This window comes from Palaemon carinicauda, chromosome 35 (assembly GCF_036898095.1).
Source record: "Palaemon carinicauda isolate YSFRI2023 chromosome 35, ASM3689809v2, whole genome shotgun sequence".
Lineage (NCBI taxonomy): Eukaryota > Metazoa > Arthropoda > Malacostraca > Decapoda > Palaemonidae > Palaemon > Palaemon carinicauda.
In genome coordinates, this window is record NC_090759.1 from 64,924,312 (window position 1) to 64,946,066 (window position 21,755).

General features: G+C 47.1%; 1 protein-coding gene across 1 annotated transcript in view; it reads left to right on the forward strand.

Annotated features, from left to right (window-relative positions):
• Nucleotides 1-2,097: 2,097 nt before the first annotated feature.
• The window catches only part of LOC137627809 (torsin-1A-like), a 40,162-nt gene continuing 20,504 nt past the window's right edge, over nucleotides 2,098-21,755 (forward strand). The window contains exon 1 of the mRNA XM_068359174.1: nucleotides 2,098-2,276. Within this exon, the coding sequence (XP_068215275.1) occupies nucleotides 2,257-2,276 (20 nt within the window). The 5' untranslated portion in view covers nucleotides 2,098-2,256. The remainder of the gene's footprint in view (nucleotides 2,277-21,755) is intronic.

Below are 21,755 nucleotides of genomic sequence, written 5' to 3' on the forward strand. Positions count from 1 at the left end.
TCAATGAAGTAGGTGATTTGTGCTTTGTTATCAGAATAGCGCAGAGGTATACTGTTGCTATAGACATTTTAAGGAGGAAAGGAGAAAAACAAAGAAGCTAATGATTCTCTCTCTCTCTCTCTCTCTCTCTCTCTCTCTCTCTCTCTCTCTCTCTCTCTCTCTCTCTCTCTCTCTCGTTGTCAATTAACTAGGTAATCAATTCATTCCCCATGGGCTCTCTCATCATGATTATGTTAATTTGCTATATAGAGCTGTAGGCTTAATGAAACTATTCAAATTTTCTCTTTTCGGTGCTTATGTAATAAAAATTATTCTTAGCCAATATAAGTGACAGTTGTGGCTCCCTTAATCTATGATATAACTAATTGAAAACTTGAACTATTAAAGATTGTATTCATATAGGTATTATATCATAATTCTAAAAAAATAATAAAAATCATATTTTGTGCCATAGTACATTTCCAATTTTCTTCTAAATAAACCAGTGTGAGTATGTTTTCATTAAATTCATGTGTTACCTCGAGCTGTGAATTCTTTTTCTCTATAGTATCTAATTTCTTAATAACAATCGTCGGTCATGAACTTCACGTTTCAGTAACTTTTTTTTTTTCTAATTCACGACAGTGATTTAAATCTCTTTTTCCACTTCTGTTGTTCCAGTTCATATAGCCTTTCTTCCTTTAAGAATTGGGTCAGTTATTTCTCATGTTTTTTTTTTTTTTAAGTTTGTATAGTTTATATATGAAAGATCTCATTTTTTTTTGTTGCTATTGTTCTTAGTATAGCTTAATTTGATTGTTTATAACTTCTCTTGTAGCTTTTTATTTCCTTGTTTCCTTTCCTAACTGGGCTATTTTTCCTTGCTGGAGCCCTTGGGCTTATAGTATCTTGCTTTCCCAATTAGGATTGTAGCTTGTAATAATAATAATGATAATAATAATAATAATAATAATAATAATAATAATAATAATAATAATAATAATAATAATAATAATAATAATAATAATAATAATAATAATAATAATGGGTATGCATATGTCACAGTAGCTATTGCTCTTAAGAAAATATAGATTCAATTACAAAATTAGCCTAAAAGTGTTCTTTACTGGTAGAGTAAACGCTTTATCACACATTTGTATAACAGACTCTTTCGAGGTTTGCCCAAGTGCACCTTAATATTTTATTGTAGAGTAGTGTTATCTATATTATAATTTCCCTAGCCTATGCAGATAGGTATTTAAGGATGTATGGTGTCATATTCATTGCATTGTCTATTATCTAGCTATAGGAATAGGAGCCTTAATACCTGTGTGTTTTAGCTGTCAACATTATCTTCATGAAATAAAGAGGCTGCTGTCTACTGATACTCTTCATTGGAAATAGATATTCTTCAGCTTATTCAAACCTTTATCGGTTATCAAAGCTTTTACATGTATCATAGAACGGGACTGAAGGATCAAATCCAGTCTTTCAATAGTAGCCTAGGCCTATTCCTAAAATAGAATAAGATGGTGAGGTTTATATCGGCTATCAATCTCATGATTTTCATAAAAGGTTTTTACTGTTGAACTTGATTTTCATAAGAGATTTTTTTTTTACGTTGAAGTTTCATTTCTACGTTCTTAAAAACTACTGGTAAGTTCATTGTTCTTATCTTATCTTTATCTAAGCACAATCATTTCATTCTAGCTTAATTTGTCCTGTATATTTTTTTTATTTTCTGAACTTGTACTTGTTTCTTTTAAAATCATAATTCATATGGCCATGGTTTTTCTTTTATATAAACGTAACATTTAGCATGTAATCATTGCACTCATCTACTTTCTATATTATGAGATTATTTTTGTGACTATGTGTGACTTCATAAGAAAAGTTATAATTTTCATCACTACAATGACAACTCACTCAATTGAAAATCAAAAGCAGGCAATATCCCAGAAAAAGATGGAGTAAAAATATCTGGTTCATATCTTTTTTGGAAATAAGGCCTTAATTCCCCCACGCTGGTGCCGTGGGGTAGGGCATTTAGAGCCAAGCAAACCCCAAAATCATCTCAGATTATGTTTGGTGCATTCAGTAGCAATAGAAAACTGTCTCTAGGTTAGATTGGATGATGTTTATGGCTCATTCCCTGACCTCAGGTAGTGTTATTATTGGATGGTAAACACTGATATGAAATCAAAACAAAACTTGAAACTGGTTTCCCTCAACTCGTGATTTATCTTTACCTTGAAGCTGAGGAAGTTCATTTGCCATATGAACGGTGGATACCATCGGTAAGGATGCAACTGTAACTGTACTTGTGATACTGTTCTTTATTTCGTCTGCCTGTATCGGCGTCAATGACCTTAGATGTCAGGATGCCTGAAAACATTAAATCATGCAATCAGTCTTCTGTCTGTAGTCTTCTGAAACTATTCCTGCTGTGCAACGTTCGCTTAGTGACAATATTCACATATGCACACAAGATACACACATTTGAAGAATCATACAACGTAGGCAAAATTAGCGAATGATACAGACGTGCAACCATGTGATTGAGAGAGTTCATTGTGACGGGTGAAAGTGCCAGACAATCGGAATTGTCTGGCAGTGGATGGGGGCTAACACCCAAGTTAGGTAAGTGGGTTAGGTTAGGGGCGAAAATTCAAGTTAGTTGATGTCAATTCTTAATCCAAATGGGAGGAACTGGCCGTTGATATACAAAGGCTCTGTATCGTGATATATTGCTCTACCGTAGTGACATAAAATCAATAAAGACCAGTATGTAAATGAAAACAGTAAAGTAACCAGGTTTTTAATTCAATAAATCTTTACTATTTCTGGGTCACTAGTACTGTATACATAACAACTTCACGTTCCCACCTTACCTAACCTACTACACAGTGAACCTTATTAACTTGATCTGACATAGAACATTGTATTCTAACTCACCGAACATCTTAAACTCTGTACGGCGCTTGTGTAAAGTTTCGCTTGGAATTCTTATAACAACAACAGTAAATGCAGTCATTTTAGTCCTTTGCATGACAAAGGCCTCAGAAATGTCTTTATTCATATTTGGGTTTTGGCCAGTTTTCATGATCACGCTGGTCCGTGCAGATTGGTGATGGTGGGGGACTTCTTATTGCTCTTAGCAAACCAACCTTTGCTGATCAAGGTAATACACAAACACTTTTACCCTGTTAAGATAACCCCACTCAGAAAGGGAGGTTTAATGAGTATCAATAAGTATCTGGAGAGAGAGAGAAATCTAACTTAATGATATTTGTATGGTAAAAAGGTGGTAGCATTGAAGTTGGAAGTAGAAAATAAAATGATAAACCTTTTTGCATAACACTTTAAAGATGTATTGAAACTAGGAGAAACATATATCAAAGTGTGATTTTTAGTATCATTTGTAATTTTTTCCTCTTTCTTTTGCTCTGTGATGCTTCCCTGATATGAGCTTATGGAGTTACAGCCTATAACTTTACTGCAATCTTTCTTATTTGCATTTCAAAATGCCTAGCTAATCAGTTACTATCTATAGACACAATTGAACCTCCAATGAGGAATCTTACATTTAAAATACCGTACCAAGGTGGCAGTCAGAATAATTGATTGCAGAAATTCTTGAAAGTAGTCTCAAACCAGGAAAGAGAATTGAGGTTTGGTGGACACACTTTAGGATAGGAAGCCTCTATCTTTTGGTTGATGCCTCCATTCATGGCAAATAATACCCTTGGTTCCAGTAAATTCTCACTTATCACCACATCATCATCACCTCCCATGCCCGTTGATGCAAAGGGCCTCGGTTAGTTTTCGCCAGTCATCTCTAGCTTGAGCTTGTAATTCAATACCTCTCCATTCATCATCTCCCACGTCATGTTTCATAGTCCTCAGCCATGTAGGCTTGGGTCTTCCAATTCTTCTAGTGCCTTGTGGAGCCCAGTTGAAAGTTTGGTTAACTAATCTCTCTTGGGGAGTGCAAAGACCTTGCCCAAACCATCTCCATCTACTCCTCACTATGATCTCATCCACATATGGCACTTGCGTAATCTCTTTTAATAGTTTCATTTCTACTCCTGTCCTGCCATTCAACTCATAATATTCTTCTTAGGGCTTTGTTCTCAAATCTACAAAATCTGTTTGATGTTGTTTCATTGTCAAACAAGAGATCATAGTTCCTAAATATTTAAATGATTCCACCTCATCAATCCTTTCTCCTTCTAATGATATTTCTTCTTCCATTGCATATTCGGTTCTCATAATCTCTGTCTTTCTTCTATTTAGCTTGAGCCCAACCTCATGTGATATTTCATGCATTCTGGTAAGCAAACTTTGCCAGTCCTGTATTAATGTACTGGTTGGTCGGTCAATTAAGATCACTCCACACTTGTGTGGGACAAGGGTTCTTTGGTTGGCAACCTGTGTAAAGAGACTACTACAAAAGTGCATGTGATTGCAAAAGATTCTTCAATTTGATAACTATGCTAGATCGGCATGGGGAACACAGGATGGTGATAATATGGGCGCAGCCAGAACACTCGAACAATGACTGGATGGAAGGGAGTCCAGAGCTAAAGTTGAGGGGCGCTGGCTGGTGCACTCTAAAATACCATAAACCAAAACTTCTCAGGTCTTGAGAAATTTTGTTCCAAGCACCAGCATGAGAATTAATGTACTGAATATTAGCAAAAATCAATAAGGAAACAGTTTAAAAGGTCATTGATTTCCAAAACAAGTTTCTTCAGATTTGAATGAAAGTAGGCAGCAAAACAAAAATGAAAAGGAATATATTGTACAAACAAATTTGTTCCGTAACCGAAATACAAACCACGCTATTTACATTGGAGGGTTTACTTTCGGCGTAGCTGAAATTGACGAGCCAATAGAATTTTAACAAGGGTTAACTACCCCCCGCGCTAGTTAGCAAGGGGGTAGGGGAAGGGGTAGCTTGCTACCCCTCCCCCCCACACACCGGTGAGTTGTCTCACTTAACTTTTGGCTCGGACGATGTGCAGACGTGTCTTTTATCGTCCTCGCTATTGTCAGCCTTAATCTTTTCTTTTGCTTTTCCTCAGACTGTGTGTTTGGAAGTTGGCCTCACCCTTTTATCATCATCATGCGCAAGTGCCCTGGACTCGCCGGCCGCCCCTGCGGTACCTTCATGTCGGCGGTTGAAACTGATCCCCACACCCTTTGCCCGCAGTGTCGAGGCCAACGGTGTGACAAGGAAGTAACTTGCAGTGAGTGCAGGGAGTGGTCTACCTCCCAGTGGCAGAGGTTTGCCCGCCGGCGTAAGAAGAAGTCCAAGAGAGACCTTTCTCCTTCAAGGGTTGCCTTGAAGCAGGAAGGCTCCAGGGACTCTTCTTCCTCCGCCCAAACCTCCTCCGACGCTCCCACTCGGCCGGCCTCTCGTGAGAGGCCGCTGAGTGGTAGCGTAGACCCTTCTTCTGTTTCCCGATCTCGGGGTGCGGGAGAGGGCGTCGCCTCTCATAGCGGGGCGGCTCCCCCCCCCATCCCACGGGGGAGGATTTTGATTCTCACGTTGATGACCATAACTCTGTATCTAACGATGATCTCTTTCAGCTTTGGGCTTCCTTGGGGCTTAAGGGCTTGCCCTCCAAGGAAGCCCTGTTTGACCTTATCCAGTCGCCGGTGATAGCAGAGGTAGACCCTCTGTCTATTGTCGACGTGGTGGTGGCAGAGGCTTCCGACGGGTCTGGTCAAACCTCTGCTGTGGCTGATGTTGGGGACGTTGCTGAAGGCCCTCCTCCCCCTTCCGAACATCCTTCGAAGGAGAAGGTGGGTCCCACGGTCTCTCCTGCGGGTACGCCTACCCCTCGGGGGAGCGCACTGACAGAGACTCCTCTTCGGAGGACCGCTTCGTCGCAGGGGCCTCCCGTCTCCCTATAAGGGAGTCAAGAGGCGCCTCTTCGAGTCGTCGCCTCCTCCGTCCTCTGATGAGGATCCTCCTCGTCGGGAGCAGACCGTAGCAGCCACGTCCTTGGACCTCTCCGGTGATCGCTCGCAATCTCCTACGCCTACTAGACCTTCCACCTCCGGCGCAGATGTGCAGCAGGCTTCTGACCTCGTCATCCGACGGGCAACGGTCCCTTCGGGGCAAAGGGATGTCTCCCATGGTGTGCGGGCTTCCCTTGCGCGTCAGGGTTCCCCTGTGCGCCCACCTGCGTGTTCATGCGTAGTAGCGCGTAAGCGCTCTCCAGTGTTGCAGTCTCCTGACTCGCCTCGCCAGCGCTCTCCTGCTCGTCAACATTCGCCCGCTTGCCAGCGCTCTCCTGCTCGCCAGCGCTCTCCTGTCAGCAGTCGTCAACACCCTCCTGGGGTCTCCTGAGCGCACAAGATCTCCTGCTCGTCAGCGCGCACCTGCGCACCCAGTTCCTAATACGCGCCCTGCGCGCCAATGCTCGCCCACGCGCCCTAGATCTCCGGATCTGGACGCGGGCAAGGACCTGACTCCTTCTCGCCCACGCGTTCCTGCTTGTCCTTCTTCACCTGCGCAACAGCGCACGGTCTCCAGCGCGCACTTCTAGAGTTCCTGCGCGCCCGCGCACACACGCGCCTTCACATCCTGAGCCCGTTCGCGAACATTCGCCTTTGTGCGTCGCGCCACCTGATCCTGCTCCCCAGCAGTCTACGCGTCGACAGCCTACGCGCCAGCGATCTCCTGCGCGTCAGCGATCTCCTGCACGTCAGCGTTCTCCTGCATGTCAGCGATCTCCAGAGCTTCTGCGATCTCCTGAGCGCCTGCGCGATCTATTGTCTGCGCAAGCGCTCTCCTACGCGCCAGCGCCAACTGGACCTTGATCGCCATAAGTCTCCTACGCGCACACTCACCAACTCGCCCGTGCGTGGTCGTTCGCCTGCGCGTGCGACGCGCCATCGCTCTCCAACGCGCCAGTGTTCGCCGACGCGCCATCGCTCGCCCACGCGCCACAGATCTCCAGGACGCCATTGATCTCTTGCGCCTTGCCATACTCCTGAGTTACAGCGATCGCCACCTCCCGTGCGCCCGCATGTACCTTCACCCACGCGCCCACTCGCCCGCGCGCGTTTATCCCCGCACGACTACGCGCCCGCGCGCGTTTATCCCCACACGACTACGCGCCCGCACTCCATCACCCCCCCACGCGCGATTCATTGAATCCTCTTCCGCGCAAGCGTTAGCGCGACCCCCAGCGCTACCCCCGTTCTCGCCGGGTTCCGCAGCTCGTGGCTACAGCAGGGACACGTGCTTCCATATCGCCGTCAGGATCGCCTCCGCACAAGCGCAGGTCTCTCTCTCAGGACCAGGAAGAATTGTCGGAGAGGTCTAGGCAACATTCTTCCCTTTCTTCTTTGCAGGTAGGCCCAGTTGCGTCCACTCCGAAGGGTCAGGAGATCCCCTTCCCTCCAGCGGGAATCACGGACACTGCGTCCGTATCTCGTCAGTCTTGGTTTGGTCCTTTGATGAGAGCGGTAGTGCAGGCTATGATGCCAGCACTCGCCGATCTGGGACTCAAGCCAAGGACAGACTCGCCCACGCTGAAGAGAAGGAGAGGAGTGGACTTCGTGGTGACTTCTCCCAGGGAGAAGTTGGTTCCTAAGAGGTCCGTCAGGAAGGCTCCATCCCCTTCGCAGTCGTTTTCTCCTTCTCCTGTAGACGAGGCTTTTCCGTCTTCAGGAGAGTCCAGTGAGGCGGGGATCTCTCCCTCGGCACCAAGGGGGGAGACCCCTCCTCGGGGAGGAGAATCGACTCGCGTGGAAGGTACCATCCAGACCTCTTTGCTGGAGTCTTGTATCCCGCCCGGGAGGGATCCCAAAGACTTAAAGACAATTCCGAAGTCTTTTTCGCGAATTCGTCAGGAGCCAACCAGACCCCAGGAGAACGTCCACGTGTCTCCCCAGGAAGAGCCTCTGGGGACTGGAGACTTAGCTGCCAGTCCGCAGGGAGGAGAGCAGCATGAGTCTGAGCACGCCTTCTGGCAGGTCTTGAACCTGATGAGGCAGCTTAACAGGTTCAAGGACCCGGAGATCACCCCTCGCGAAGGCAAAGACACGGTCCTGGACCAGGTCTATGGTACTCAGAAGCCCCCGAAGGCCAGCGCGGCTTTGACCTGGTCCCAGGGGGTGAAGAGTGCCAGAGACAAGGTCGACGCTCAGCTGTCAGACCTCGCTTCCTCCAGTCGTTCCCCTGCCGGGAACAAACTCCTCCCACCTCCTCGTTTACAGCAGAGGAGGTACTTTTAGATCATGGGGAAGTCCAGCCTTGCTCTTCCCCTCCACCATTCGGTGGAAGAGCTTACAAGGGGGGTTCCGCTTGAGAAGCTCTCCGCCTGGCAGGTGACATTCTCGGCGTCGGAGATCCTGAGCCAGGAGAAGGTCGCGAAGTGCGCCATGCAGGCCACTTCGTGGCTGGATGTCTGGCTGGGTTCTCTGGGCATCCTATTGCGCTCTGAGGATTTGTCTAAGGAGAGCAATAGGAAGGCCTTGGGGACCTTCCTCCTCTCGGGCACTCGCTCCATCGAGTTTTTGGCCCACCAGGTTACCAACCTGTGGGCCAACTCGGTGTTGAAGCGTCGTGATGCGGTGACCGAGAAGATCTACCCGAAGGTCCCCGCTGTGGATGTCTGCAGGCTCAGACACTCCTCCATCCTTGGGGGAAGGTTGTTCGAGCCTCTTAGTTATCATTAGATATAAAATAAATAAGGTTTTCACAGAAACACTTTCGTAAGTTCTTAAGCCATATAATAAGTGAAAGTAATCAAAATAAACGTAATACACTGGCGGAGCTGTGAACAGTGGCGGGCTACGGGAAAGACTGCTTGCAATAATACCAGATAATTAAAATATGAAATGCATGCCACATGAGATTATATAAATGCTACATAGTATTCCCTAAGCTCCAATAAACGAGAATACTTGCATACATGTATTCCTAACACAATATATATGCTGAATGTGTATTAGCAATAAAGGTACATATAACAATGATACAGTAATCATATATATGGAAATAATTATAATGATAATCCATCACCTCCCCCTCCCCTTTGCGTTCAATGAGCTATATGAACGGGTATGGCGTCTCGGTGAACGCCGATACTCAGCTTGAGTGCCACTTTGCTGTTGTTGACTAGTATCAGGGACAACATCCTTCTTCTTTGGAGATTGCTGTGTCTCGTCAGGCAAATGTGAAGGAGAATGAGGTACAGGGCGTAAGAAACGGCGGTTACGCCATAATATTCTTCCTGAGGGTAACTTCACGTGGTAGTCTCGTGACCTACCGATGCCCATAATAATGCCAGTCTTATCCCATCGCTTGGAGATAGGGTCTTGGATACGGACATTATCATTGAGTTTGAGTGGTTCCAAAGGGTGTGCATGGCTGTCGTACCTTAGTTTGGCTGCTTCTGTACGTGATGCTAAACGAAGGTCATATTCATTTGCTTTTTCTTGCCATTCCTGCTTGAATGATGATGCATGGGCTGGGATGCATGATCGAAGGGCTTGGCCATATAATATCTGCGCTGGAGAAAGGCCAGCATAGTTAGGAGTATTCCGTATTTCCAATAATCCTTTGTCGAAATCTTCGGTGTCGATGTTCCCAGAAGGTGCTACTTTTAGGATAAAATGTTTGACCTTCTTCACGGCTGCTTCGGCATGGCCATTACTTTGGGGATAGTAAGGTGTGGATATCACATGTTGAACACCCCATCGGGTAAGAAAATTCTTGAATTCTGAGCTGGTGAACTGAGGTCCACCATCTGTCCTCAGCCTTACTGGAACACCTAAGTCTCGGAAGATGTGACTGAAGTGTCGTGTTGTTACTTCCGCTGTAGTATTGGTACCAAATTTTACAACTACAGGCCATCCAGATAGTCTGTCAACATACACCAGGAAAGATTTCCCAGCAACACTGAAGAAATCAGCCGATACTGATTCGAAGGGACGAGAGGGGTTTTCGTTGCATAATAGTGGTTCCTGCTGTTGGCTTGGCTGCATTATCTGACATGGCTCACAGGCATGGACAGTATTTGCTATGTCTGAATTAATACCAGGCCAATATACAGTCTGCTTAGCCCGACGCTTAGTCGCCTCCACTCCACAATGGCTGTCATGAAGGCGTCTTAAAATGCTGCGTCGCATAGCTAAGGGAATTACTATTCGGCTACCATACAGAACAAGGTCATCATCGGTATATAAATCCTCCCTTATTTTCCAATAGGGTAGTAGGTCATTGTGGAGATTGTAACGGTGACTGGGGAATCCGTTGGCAACGTTCTGGAGGAGTCTTGTGTACGAGGGGTCCTCATGTGCTGCGGTGCGAATCTCTTCCAAGATAAGATCTTGTGTATCTGATGTCTTCGCTTCTGAAATTGCATCCACAGTCTTGGCTACAACACTCCTGAGGGAAAGATGGGTTTCACTATTTAACATATCATCTTCAGGCGTTGGGTGGCTCACCGGGGAACGTGAAAGGGCATCAGGGATGCAATGTTCCTTGCCTTTACGCCATACTGCAGTGAAGATATAGGGTGAAATTTTCTCTTTCAGACGCTGAATACGTGTGTTTTCTATTGCATCCAATGTATATGTATTCAAGATGGGTATCAGAGGTCTATGGTCAGTCACCAATGTGAAATGGGGCAATCCAAGTAAGTAATGGCGACATTTATTCATAGCCCAAACTGAAGCTAAACATTCTAGCTCAATGGTGGCCCACCTAGTTTCTGCATCGGCCAAAAATCTTGAACCACACTGGACCATGCGGAAACGGCCTTCTCCATGGTCTTGTAGAAGTGCGTATCCTAAACCATATAAACGAGAAGCATCCGTTTGTAGTACGGTGGGGCAGGTAGGGTCGAAATGAGCCAGCACAGGTGGCTGAGAGAGAGCCTTTTTAACACTGGCAAATGCGGCATCATGATCTGCTGTCCACGTGAAGGATCTCTTAGGGCTCATTAGCGGCCGAAGCGGATCTGCTGCAGCTGCAAGATTGGGTGAAAATTCCGTTAATTGGTTAGTAAGGCCCATGAATGACCTTAAATCTGTCAGATTTGCTGGCTTTGGAAACTCTGATATAGCTCGAACTTTCTCCTTGTCAGCTGCAATTCCATTTTCAGATAACGTATACCCACAAAAAGATACAGTAGGGCTAGCAATAACAAACTTTTCTGCATTTAAAGTAATACCATGAGTCCTACAGCGAGACAAAACTTTGTTGAGCCTGCATAAGTGAGAATAATAATCCTTATCATATACAAGGATATCATCCACAACCTTGACACAATGTTGGACCCCTTGAAGAGCAATATCACCTCTCCTGCAGTAGGCATCTCCTGAAGCGCTGAATCCCATGGGTGAACGACGATAGCGATACCGACCGTAGGGCGTGATGAATGTTGTAAGAGCTTGGTCTTCCTCTGCTAGTGGGATCTGCCAATACCCACACAATGCATCCATAGTGGAGAAATACCTTGAATTAGGATCAATACTCCTAATTGCACTAAATGGTGATGGTGAAGGATGTGCAGGCCTTAAAACCTGTGAATTTAACTTGCTTAAATCTGTGGTGACACGAACACCACCTGTAGGTTTGGCCACGACCACTAAGGGGTGACACCATGGGGATGGCTGATCCCCAACAGGTTCAATGATCCCTTGTGCTACCATTGTCTCCAACTCGGTCTTGACGTCCTCTTGAAAAGCTAGTGGTATAAGACGTGGAGTGTAGATAGCGAAGGGTTTCACATCCTCTTTCAGGTGAATACGCATAGGTGGTCCAGTCATTGGCTTGAGTTGTGCTCCTTGATGAAACTGCTCCTTCGTCATAAGCACATCGCTATATTCCTTTAGAAAGTATTGCCTGGCTTCCTCAGGTGAGGATGTGGCTGGAGGCGGAGGAACGGACATTTTTTCACATGTATTAACTTGGCTGACTGGGACCTGACTGGTTCCTGCTGAAGTCCTGCTAAGTTTCCTCTCTTGCATTTGACGTGGGAAGTCCCAGGGAATGATCCTCAGGTGGCGGAGGGCATCATAACACAGTAATGGTGTTGGGAGAGAACTAAGAACATCAATATACCCCTTATATGAGATATCACCATAAGTCATGACGGCCTCCATTGATCCCAAGACGTTACCTTCCATGGGTGATCCATCGGCGTTGGAAAACTGCAACTCAGGGGGCGGAGACAATTCCTTGACATCAATGCCCAATGCTTGTAAGTGTTGCACTCCAAAAACAGTGGTATCTGCACCAGTATCAGGGATAACATTGATCTTCCCTGATTTACTGCCATATATGACATGTAAATTGATAGGTGGTGAGGGACAACTTAGGGGACGTAAATTAATTGAACGTATGGCTGGAGAAGATATCTTGACAGTGTTCAATTTGGTGTCCTTTAAATCTTTCGACTCCCTTAGTCCCTTTGACTTTTTCTGTGCACAACAAACATCATAGTGGCCAAATTTATGGCAAATTCGGCACTCCTTAGCCAATGCTGGACATGCGGCAGTATATGGGAAATGGCCAGTTTTAGCACAGTTCCTGCACTTGTGGGATACTGCCTTACATGTGTCACTATTATGCTGTTGACCACAATTCTTGCATCTGCTACTTGAAGAAGTTTTCTCTTGCTGATGAATTTTCTTAGGTTGCTCCGGTTTTGCAAATGCCTTCTTTAACTTCTTGTAGTTTGACACGGCACGCACTGAAGTCTGTGGAGCTTTAAGCTCCGTCGTTGTCTTCTTTGCAGCCTCAAAAGCCCTGCAAGTCAGCTTCACTTCCTCAAGTGTTGTTGTTGTAGGCATGCTAATGAGCTTCTTGGTGAGTTCTTCATTCCTTATGCCAACCAAAATAGCATGTTTCATTTGGGCCTCCACACAGTTAACGCCTTTACATAAATCAACCTCCTCTGAGAGCTGTTGTAAACGAACGAAAAAATCTGTTAATGACTCGCCTTCTGCTTGCTTGCATTGAGTAAAAGCTAACCGACGAAGTGCTTCATTCTGCTGACCCTTTATATAAGTTTCGATATGAGATAAAACATCATCCAAAAGCATAGTTGAGTCTGGTGGAATACCCAAATTGTGTTCTAATAAGCGTCTCATCTCAACACTGAGACATGCCCTTAGCTGTATCAACTGCTTAGGTTGAGGTAAATTATCCAAATCTACCATAACAGCATAATCCTTCCATCTCTGCTTCCATTCTGTGTATTGCCTATAAGTAACATCATGGGTTAATGGTGGAGGCAAATTTACTGTCACCTTAGGTGTCTGCACAGCTGAATTAGGCACTTGGAGAACACTTGCAGACGATGGTGCTGGGGTAGGGGGCCCTATACCACTTGCTTGGGGTAGGGTATGCCTGGGACCAGTCATAGCTTCAATTAATGCTTTGAATTCTTCCTGATGTCTGACATTGTCTTCTTTTCTTCTTTCTTCATCCTGTTTTCTTCTTTCTTCATCTTTTTTATCCATGTATTCAAACATTTTGCTGATTAAATCCATGGTTGAAGGGGTTGATGAAGGAGAAATAGATCTTGAATGCGTTGGAGATGACGTCATGTCAGTTGGCGTTGGGGATGATGGGGGAGAAACCTCAGAAGTCTTTGGTCTCCTTCCTTTATCGTGTTTCGGCGGCATAAATAGAAAAATCTCACGAAATCAAAGAGAAAATATCACTCAATGCCGTCAGTGGTAACGTCACAATGACGTCACAAACAGTAGCCAATCACCGAGTACAATAGCTCGAGGCAACAGAGCTATGCGGTATCTGGTAACACTGTGACTGCCGTGGCTGTTGCATGCACAGCGAGTGCCGTTAGTCTCCCCTCGAACGCAGCTGAGTATGAATGTGACGCTCTTGTTCCGGCCTCTGCATATGGCCGACGCACATTAGCCTTAATCTCAGATTGCTAGAATAAACACAGCCCTATATAGAGTCACTGTAATCACAAAACAAAGTCACTGCCAGTGTATAAATCCAAACGAAGTTATGGTTCACAACTGCTAACGAACTTGGTTACGATGAACACAAACACTTCTTGCATTGTCCAGGCCGGTTGAAGAAGTTCACTAAATGATCAAAATTCACTTATGGCAAATCAATCACTGCGCCATCTTAGTTATCATTAGATATAAAATAAATAAGGTTTTCACAGAAACACTTTCGTAAGTTCTTAAGCCATATAATAAGTGAAAGTAATCAAAATAAACGTAATACACTGGCGGAGCTGTGAACAGTGGCGGGCTACGGGAAAGACTGCTTGCAATAATACCAGATAATTAAAATATGAAATGCATGCCACATGAGATTATATAAATGCTACATAGTATTCCCTAAGCTCCAATAAACGAGAATACTTGCATACATGTATTCCTAACACAATATATATGCTGAATGTGTATTAGCAATAAAGGTACATATAACAATGATACAGTAATCATATATATGGAAATAATTATAATGATAATCCATCAGAGCCCAAGGACATGGAACGCACAGCTGAGAGGTGAAGGAAGTCTAGCCAAGACTCGCTCCTCCAAAGGGCCCTCGCATCTCGGCCCTACAAGCCTCCAGCTCCGCAGCAACATCAGCAGCAGCCTTGCAGGACACCGAAGCAGGCTCCGGCAGCTAAGACAAAGGTGTTTAAGCCTCAGCCCTTTCCTGTCAAGGACAAGAGGGGCGGTAAGGCCTCCAGGGGAGGCAAAACTCATAGAGGGAGCGGCCGTGGCCGTAAACGCTAGGAGTGGCAGTCCCCCCGCGTGTCCACCTGTGGGGGGATGCCTTCAAAGTTGCGTGCACAGGTGGCAGCAACATGGGGCCGATTCTTGGACGGTCTCCGTGATCGGCCAAGGTTATCGCGTCCCATTCACGACATCTCAACCTCCCCTGACAGCAAATCCAGTGTCATTGAGCTCCTATGCCATGGGATCGGCAAAGGGGCTAGCCCTTCGGGCAGAAGTCGCGACCATGCTCAAGAATGATGCTCACCAGGAGGTCGTCGACGGCTCCCCAGGCTTCTTCAGTCGACTCTTTCTTGTAAAGAAGGCGTCTGGAGGCTGGAGACCCGTCATCGACCTCTCGGCGCTGAACAAGTTTGTCAAGCAAACTCCATTCAGCATGGAGACAGCGGACACGGTCAGACTTGCAGTGAGACCACAAGACTTCATGTGTACACTGGATCTAAAGGACACGTACTTCCAGATCCCAATCCATCCGTCTTCCTGGAAGTACTTGAGATTCAGCCTAGACAACAAGACCTACCAGTTCAAGGTACTGTGCTTCGGTCTCTCCACAGCACCTCAGGTGTTCACCAGAGTGTTTACCCTGATTTCGTCATGGGCGCACAGGAACAGCATCCGTCTCCTCCGATATCTGGACGACTGGCTGATCCTGGCAAACTCGGAGTCGACCCTTCTTCAGCACCGAGACAGGCTTCTGGGACTTTGCCAAGATCTGGGGATCATGGTAAATCTCGAGAAGTCCTCTCTGCAGCTGTCCCAGCGACTGGTTTATCTAGGCATGTTATTAGACACCAATCTCCACAAAGCCTTTCCATCAGACGACAGGATAGCAAGGCTGAGGAGGGTGGCAGAACCCTTCCTCAGACGGGAAGAGCTTCCAGCCCAATCATGGTTGCGTCTCTTGGGTCACCTAGCCTCCCTGGCCCGTCTGGTCCCGAACGGTCGCCTCAGGATAAGATCCCTGCAATGGCGGCTCAAGTCCCGGTGGAGTCAAGGCTCCGACTCCCCGGACTTTCTGGTCCCGATAGGACCCACAGAACAGGCGGACCTGCGGTGGTGGCTGATCGACGAGAACCTATGAAAGGGAGTGGATCTTCTCGTCCTTCCCCCGGACTTGACGCTGTTCTCGGACGCGTCAAAAGAAGGGTGGGGGGCCCACATTCTGAATCAGAGGACCTCAGGCCTTTGGTCGGAATCAGAAAAGTACCTGCACATCAACCTGCTAGAGATGAAGGCCGTATACCTGGCTCTTCAACAGTTCCAATGGACCCTGGCGGGCCACTCTGTGGTGGTGATGAGCGACAACACCACAGTAGTGGCTTATATCAACAAGCAGGGAGGTACTTTTTCACAGCAGCTATCCCATCTTGCGGTAGAGATTCTGAGGTGGGCCGAAGTCCACTCGATAACACTATCAGCTCGCTTCATTCCTGGCAAGAGGAATGTGCTCGCCGACAGTCTGAGCAGGGCTTCGCAGATAGTGAGTACCGAGTGGTCTTTGGATCCTCAGATAGCCAACAAAGTCTTGACTTTGTGGGATTCCCCGACAGTGGACCTGTTCGCGACAGCCTTGAATTTCAAGCTGCCGCTGTACTGCTCCCCAGTCCTGGACCCCAAGGCTCTCTGGCAAGATGCTTTCCAACAACGGTGGGACAACATCGACGTTTACGCCTTCCCACCGTTCTGTCTGATGAGAAGGGTGCTCAACAGGACCAGACTATCAGTCAACCTCTCTATGACCCTGATAGCTCCGCTATGGCATCACGCGGAATGGTTCCCGGACCTTCTGCAGCTCCTGACGGAGCTTCCGAGAGAACTTCCCCCACGACACGAGCTACTCAGACAACCACATTGCAACATCTTCCACAAAGCCGTAGCCTCGCTTCGGCTTCATGCCTGGAGACTATCCAGCGTCTCCTCATGGAGAGAGACTTTTCACAACAGATTGCAGAGAGAATGTCTCGCCACCTGCGAAAGTCCTCTGCGGGAGTCTACCAGGCGAAGTGGAGAGTCTTCTGTGGTTGGTGTCGTGGGAGGGGTATCCCTCCACTCGATGCCTCTATTCCAGCAATAGCGGAGTTTCTCGTTTATTTGCGGGAGGAAATGCGCCTTTCGGTCTCGGCGGTGAAAGGCTATCGCTCAGCCTTAAGCCTGGCCTTTAGGCTGAAAGGAGTGGACATTTCTTCCTCGCTAGAACTCTCTCTACTCATACGTAGCTATGAGCTTACCTGCCCTCAGTCGGAAGTGAGACCTCCTCCATGGAACGTGGTTCGGGTTCTCAGGGCTCTTAAGAGAACTCCCTTCGAACCATTACGCCAGGCCTCTGATCGCCACCTGACTTGGAAGACGGCTTTCCTACTCGCGTTGGCCTCTGCCAAACGAGTTAGTGAACTTCATGGTCTCTCGTACGACATCGCCCATTCAAGGGGATGGGGGGAGGTAACGTTCAGGTTCGTCCCTGAGTTTGTTGCCAAGACTCAGAACCCTGGAGTGCCGGACCCACGGTTCGACTCTTTCAGGGTCACGAGTCTCCGTTCTGTAACAAGTGACCCAGACCATCTGCTACTATGCCCAGTGAGGAGTCTGAGGCGTTACTTGAAGAGGACAGCTGAAGTTCGTCCCCGCGTGCAAGCGCTGTTTGTTAGCACTGGCAGGACGAAGAGGAGGGTCACCAAGAACACCATCTCGGCTTGGATTCGAAGGGTCATCCACCACGCCTTGAATCCTGACCCTCCTCCGTCACGTCGCCCTAGGGCACATGACGTCAGGGGCATCGCTACGTCCCTGGCCTTCAAGAGAAACTTCTCTGTGACGCAGGTACTACAAGCTGGGGTCTGGAAGCGTCAGACGACCTTCACAGCCCACTACCTGCAGGACGTGACCCACAGGAGCCTCGATACTTTTTCTATCGGCCCTGTGGTGGCTGCACAACAGCTGGTCTAACTTCAGGCTCCTTAATGGACAAGTAGCAGAAGGTTGAGGGCGTTGTTACCCGGTTTTAGTCTGCGTGAATGAAAGAGTATGTCTGACCCTTACTTCTTTCTTCATTCTCCCCTCTTTTGGGGAAAGCAGCATCCTGGTCTCCGCATAGCTGACCTCAACTTCTGCAGGTAAACCATGCTCCCTTGTGTTCCTAGTATTATTTAATACTGTCGCGTCCCGATACCCTGACGAGGTGGTATTGGGAACATCCTAGCCTAGATTCCCATCTAAAGGACTCCAGGTCAACTTCCTAGGACGAGTCACGCTCTATTCCTCCACACACGACTTATGTAGGCCACACGTTCCTTGCGGAGCAAGATACTTGTGAGGCGCAGGGACTCTTTTCCTCGAGTGCTGCTCACTCGGAGTTTGAGTCCCCGGGTAAGCCAAAGCCAGTAAGGCTAGGGACTTTCCGCCCTTCCTAAGGGGTAAGTCACCCAATGTAAATAGCATGGTTTGTATTTCGGTTACGGAACGAATGACAAATTCGGAGATAATTTGTATTTTTCCTAACCATACAAACCTTAGCTATTTACACATATTTGCCCGCCAGCCCTGTCCCCCAAGACAAATCCTACCTCTAAGTGAAGTGAGACAACTCACCAGTGTGTGGGGGGGAGGGGTAGTAATCTACCCCTTGCCCTACCCCCTTGCTAACTAGCACGGGGGTAGTTAACCCTCGTTAAAATTCTATTGGCTCGTCAATTTCAACTACACCGCAAGTAAACCCCCCCAATGTAAATAGCTAAGGTTTGTATGGTTAGGAAAAATACAAATTATCTCCGAATTTGTCATATTTATGTACAAATCAGCAATATATACAGTATTATAGCCCAGCGGCATAGTAAGAAATATGAAACCAATTGTTCAAATTGTTCTAAAAGCACCAAAATTGGCACACATGTGGATTAATACATTCTGAACAATTTTGGATATGGAGGCATTCAAGATTCTCCCCGTAGCACATTTGGCGGCCATTTTTCAAAATGGCCGCTATTTACCGTTAGCGTCATTGAATATGTACCATAATTTGTCTTTTTGTGGATGCTAAAGGTGATAAGTGTGCTAGAGGTGATAAGTATTGTACAATTACACATACTTCTGTGCTTACCAAATAATTTGGCTACCATTTCACAAGAAAATGAATTTTACTTTGCAGCGGCAGCGTTGGTGGCAGTGACGGCGGCTGCAGTAATAGTATAGTGTTGATAGTCATGGTGCTTGTAGTAGTAACTTGTGGTAACATGGTGGTGTTTTGTGTCTTTGCAGGTGAGGCAGCAGCAGCACCACCTGACATCAGAGACGCGTTGTTCCAGACTGCAGCCATGGCAAAGAAGTTCCAACTGGTCGATACTTTTGAGCAACGTACTCCCACAACACCTCCTGAGACAAACTGGAAGCTGTGTCTTGTATGTCAAGAGGAGACAACAGAGTCACTTGTCTGCCCAGTACTGTCTAAACGCCGAGACCCTGGGAGTGGATACACGACAATGGCTGCAAACTTGGTCAAATTTGATGAACTCGGAGAACTGCCAAGAACTGTTCAGTTACAGAGACTAGATGAAGGACAAGGTGTTGAGGCGACAATGGTTGCCCACCAGGCCAAGTGGCATAAAACATGTATGCTCAAATACAATAACACAATGCTACGAAGAGCAGAGAAGAGACGCATCGCAAGCAGCTCAGCATTTGATAGTACTGACAATGTCCAGGCCAAGCGCGCCAGAACACACTCTTCAGAAGCCACTACCAGCGGCACCTCCTGCTTTTTCTGTGGAAAGTCTGGCACAGAGACCCTACATGAAGTAACAACCTTCCAGGTGGACACACGCGTACGGAAGTGTGCAGCGCAAGTTGGGGACAATGAACTCATAGCCAGGCTCAGCATGGGTGATATGGTGGCTCTGGAGGCCAAGTACCATTCCAAGTGTTTGTTGGCTCTTTACTATCGTGCAAAGACCACTGTAGAAGCCGAGCAGAAAACTGACCATGAAGGTGTAATGTCAAGAATCGTACTGGCTGAACTGGTCCTGTATATCGAGGAAACCCACCTAGAAGAGGGCACCACCCCAGTCTTCAGACTCGCAGAACTTGTAAAGCTATACACAACAAGAATGGAACAGCTCGGGGTTGTTTTGTGCCAGAAAGTTAATAGCACAAGGCTGAAAGAGCGCCTGTTAGCCCAGATACCAGGCCTGAGATCCCACAGCAAAGGCCGAGATGTTTTACTAGCGTTTGATGAAGACATTGGTGAAGCGCTAGGCAAAGCCTGCGAGCAAGACTGTGACACTGAGGCAGTTCACCTTGCGCGTGCTGCACAGATAGTTCGTCGATATATGTTTGAAGACACTTACCAATTCCGTGGATCATTCCCGGGCGGCTGTCAGGAGGACTCTGTGCCAAACGTACTAGTTGCAATGGTAAATATGGTGCTGGATGGCCCCACCATCAAGAATCAAAGCCATTCCTCTTCAACACAAGCAGCTCTTTCCATTGCGCAGCTTCTCAAGTTCAACAGTGTCAAGCAAAGTCGGAAGCAGGGAGCAACCAAGACACAGGAGCCTCCAGCTGTCAGACACAGTACGTCTCAAGAAACTCCTCTTCCAACCTATGTTGGGCTGATGCTGTATGCTGAAACACGCAAGAGAGGACTTGTGGACAAGCTCTTCTCTCTGGGCCTAAGCATCTCATATGACAGAGTCCTACGTCTTTCTGCCCAGATGGGAAACAGCGTGTGTCAGCTGTACCGCATAGAGGAAGTGGTCTGCCCGCCTACCCTGCGTAGCAATGTGTTCACAACTGCGGCTGTGGACAACATTGACCACAACCCAAGTGCCACCACAGCCAAGAATTCATTCCATGGAACAGGAATCTCGCTTTTTCAACACCCAACGTTTGCAGATGAGGGAGTGGATCGTAGCATTGCTCTCACTGGGCGTGATACTGGATCAAAGACGGTTGAGCCTCTACCAGAATATTACACGGATGTACGTCCTGTTGCTTCTTCTGTCAAAGGGCAAATGATCCCAGCTACTTCTGTGACCTCTCTTAGACGCCACAACTGTGAGCAGCACATAGAAGATGAGTATATGTGGCTGGAGAACACGAGAAGTGTTCTCAAAGATGATGTTGAGGCCTGTGAAAACACATCATGGGCTGCATACCATGCAAGGCACCAAGATCCAAAGCAACCAGTCATCACACCAACGTCCCTGCTTCCCTTGTTCCAGGAGAGTGCTCACACTGTGGCAATGATCAGACACTCTATTGATGTAGTCAGGAGTGCAGTTAAACATCTCAACCCAGGCCAAACTCCAGTTCTGACTTGCGACCAGCCACTATTCACTCTAGCAAAACAGATCCAGTGGAAGTGGCCAAACACATATGGAGAAGACCAACTGGTGGTGATGTTTGGGGGGTTGCATATTGAGATGACGGCACTGAAGACCCTGGGTGACTGGTTGCAGGGAAGTGGGTGGACCCAAGCACTGGTACAAGCAGAGATCACAACTGAAGGAATAGCAGACTCATTTCTTCGAGCAGCTCACGTCACACGCACCAGAAGAGCACACCAAGTCAGAGCGGCTGCGTTGTATAATCTCCAACGGCGTGCCTATGACAAGTACAGCACCACCAATACAGAAGATGATGAGCACCCTGAAAGCTTCGAAGACTGGTGCAGTCAGAGAGAACAGAGTTATCCGCAGTTTCAGTACTGGTCAACAGTCTTGGCACTGGAGCTGTCCACTCTGATCTATGTGCGATCTCTGAGAGAAGCCAATTTTAGCATGTACGTGGATGCTCTGACAGAACTGGCTCCGTGGTTCTTCGCACTAGACCACACGAACTATGCCCGATGGATACCAGTGCATCTACGGGACATGGCAGAACTGGCAAACAAACATCCAGACGTCTTCACAGAGTTTAGCAAGGGACACTTCACAGTCCAGAAGACCAAGAGGATCTTTTCAGCAATCCCTCTTGACCAAGGACATGAGCAGAACAACGCGTATGTCAAGGGTGATGGA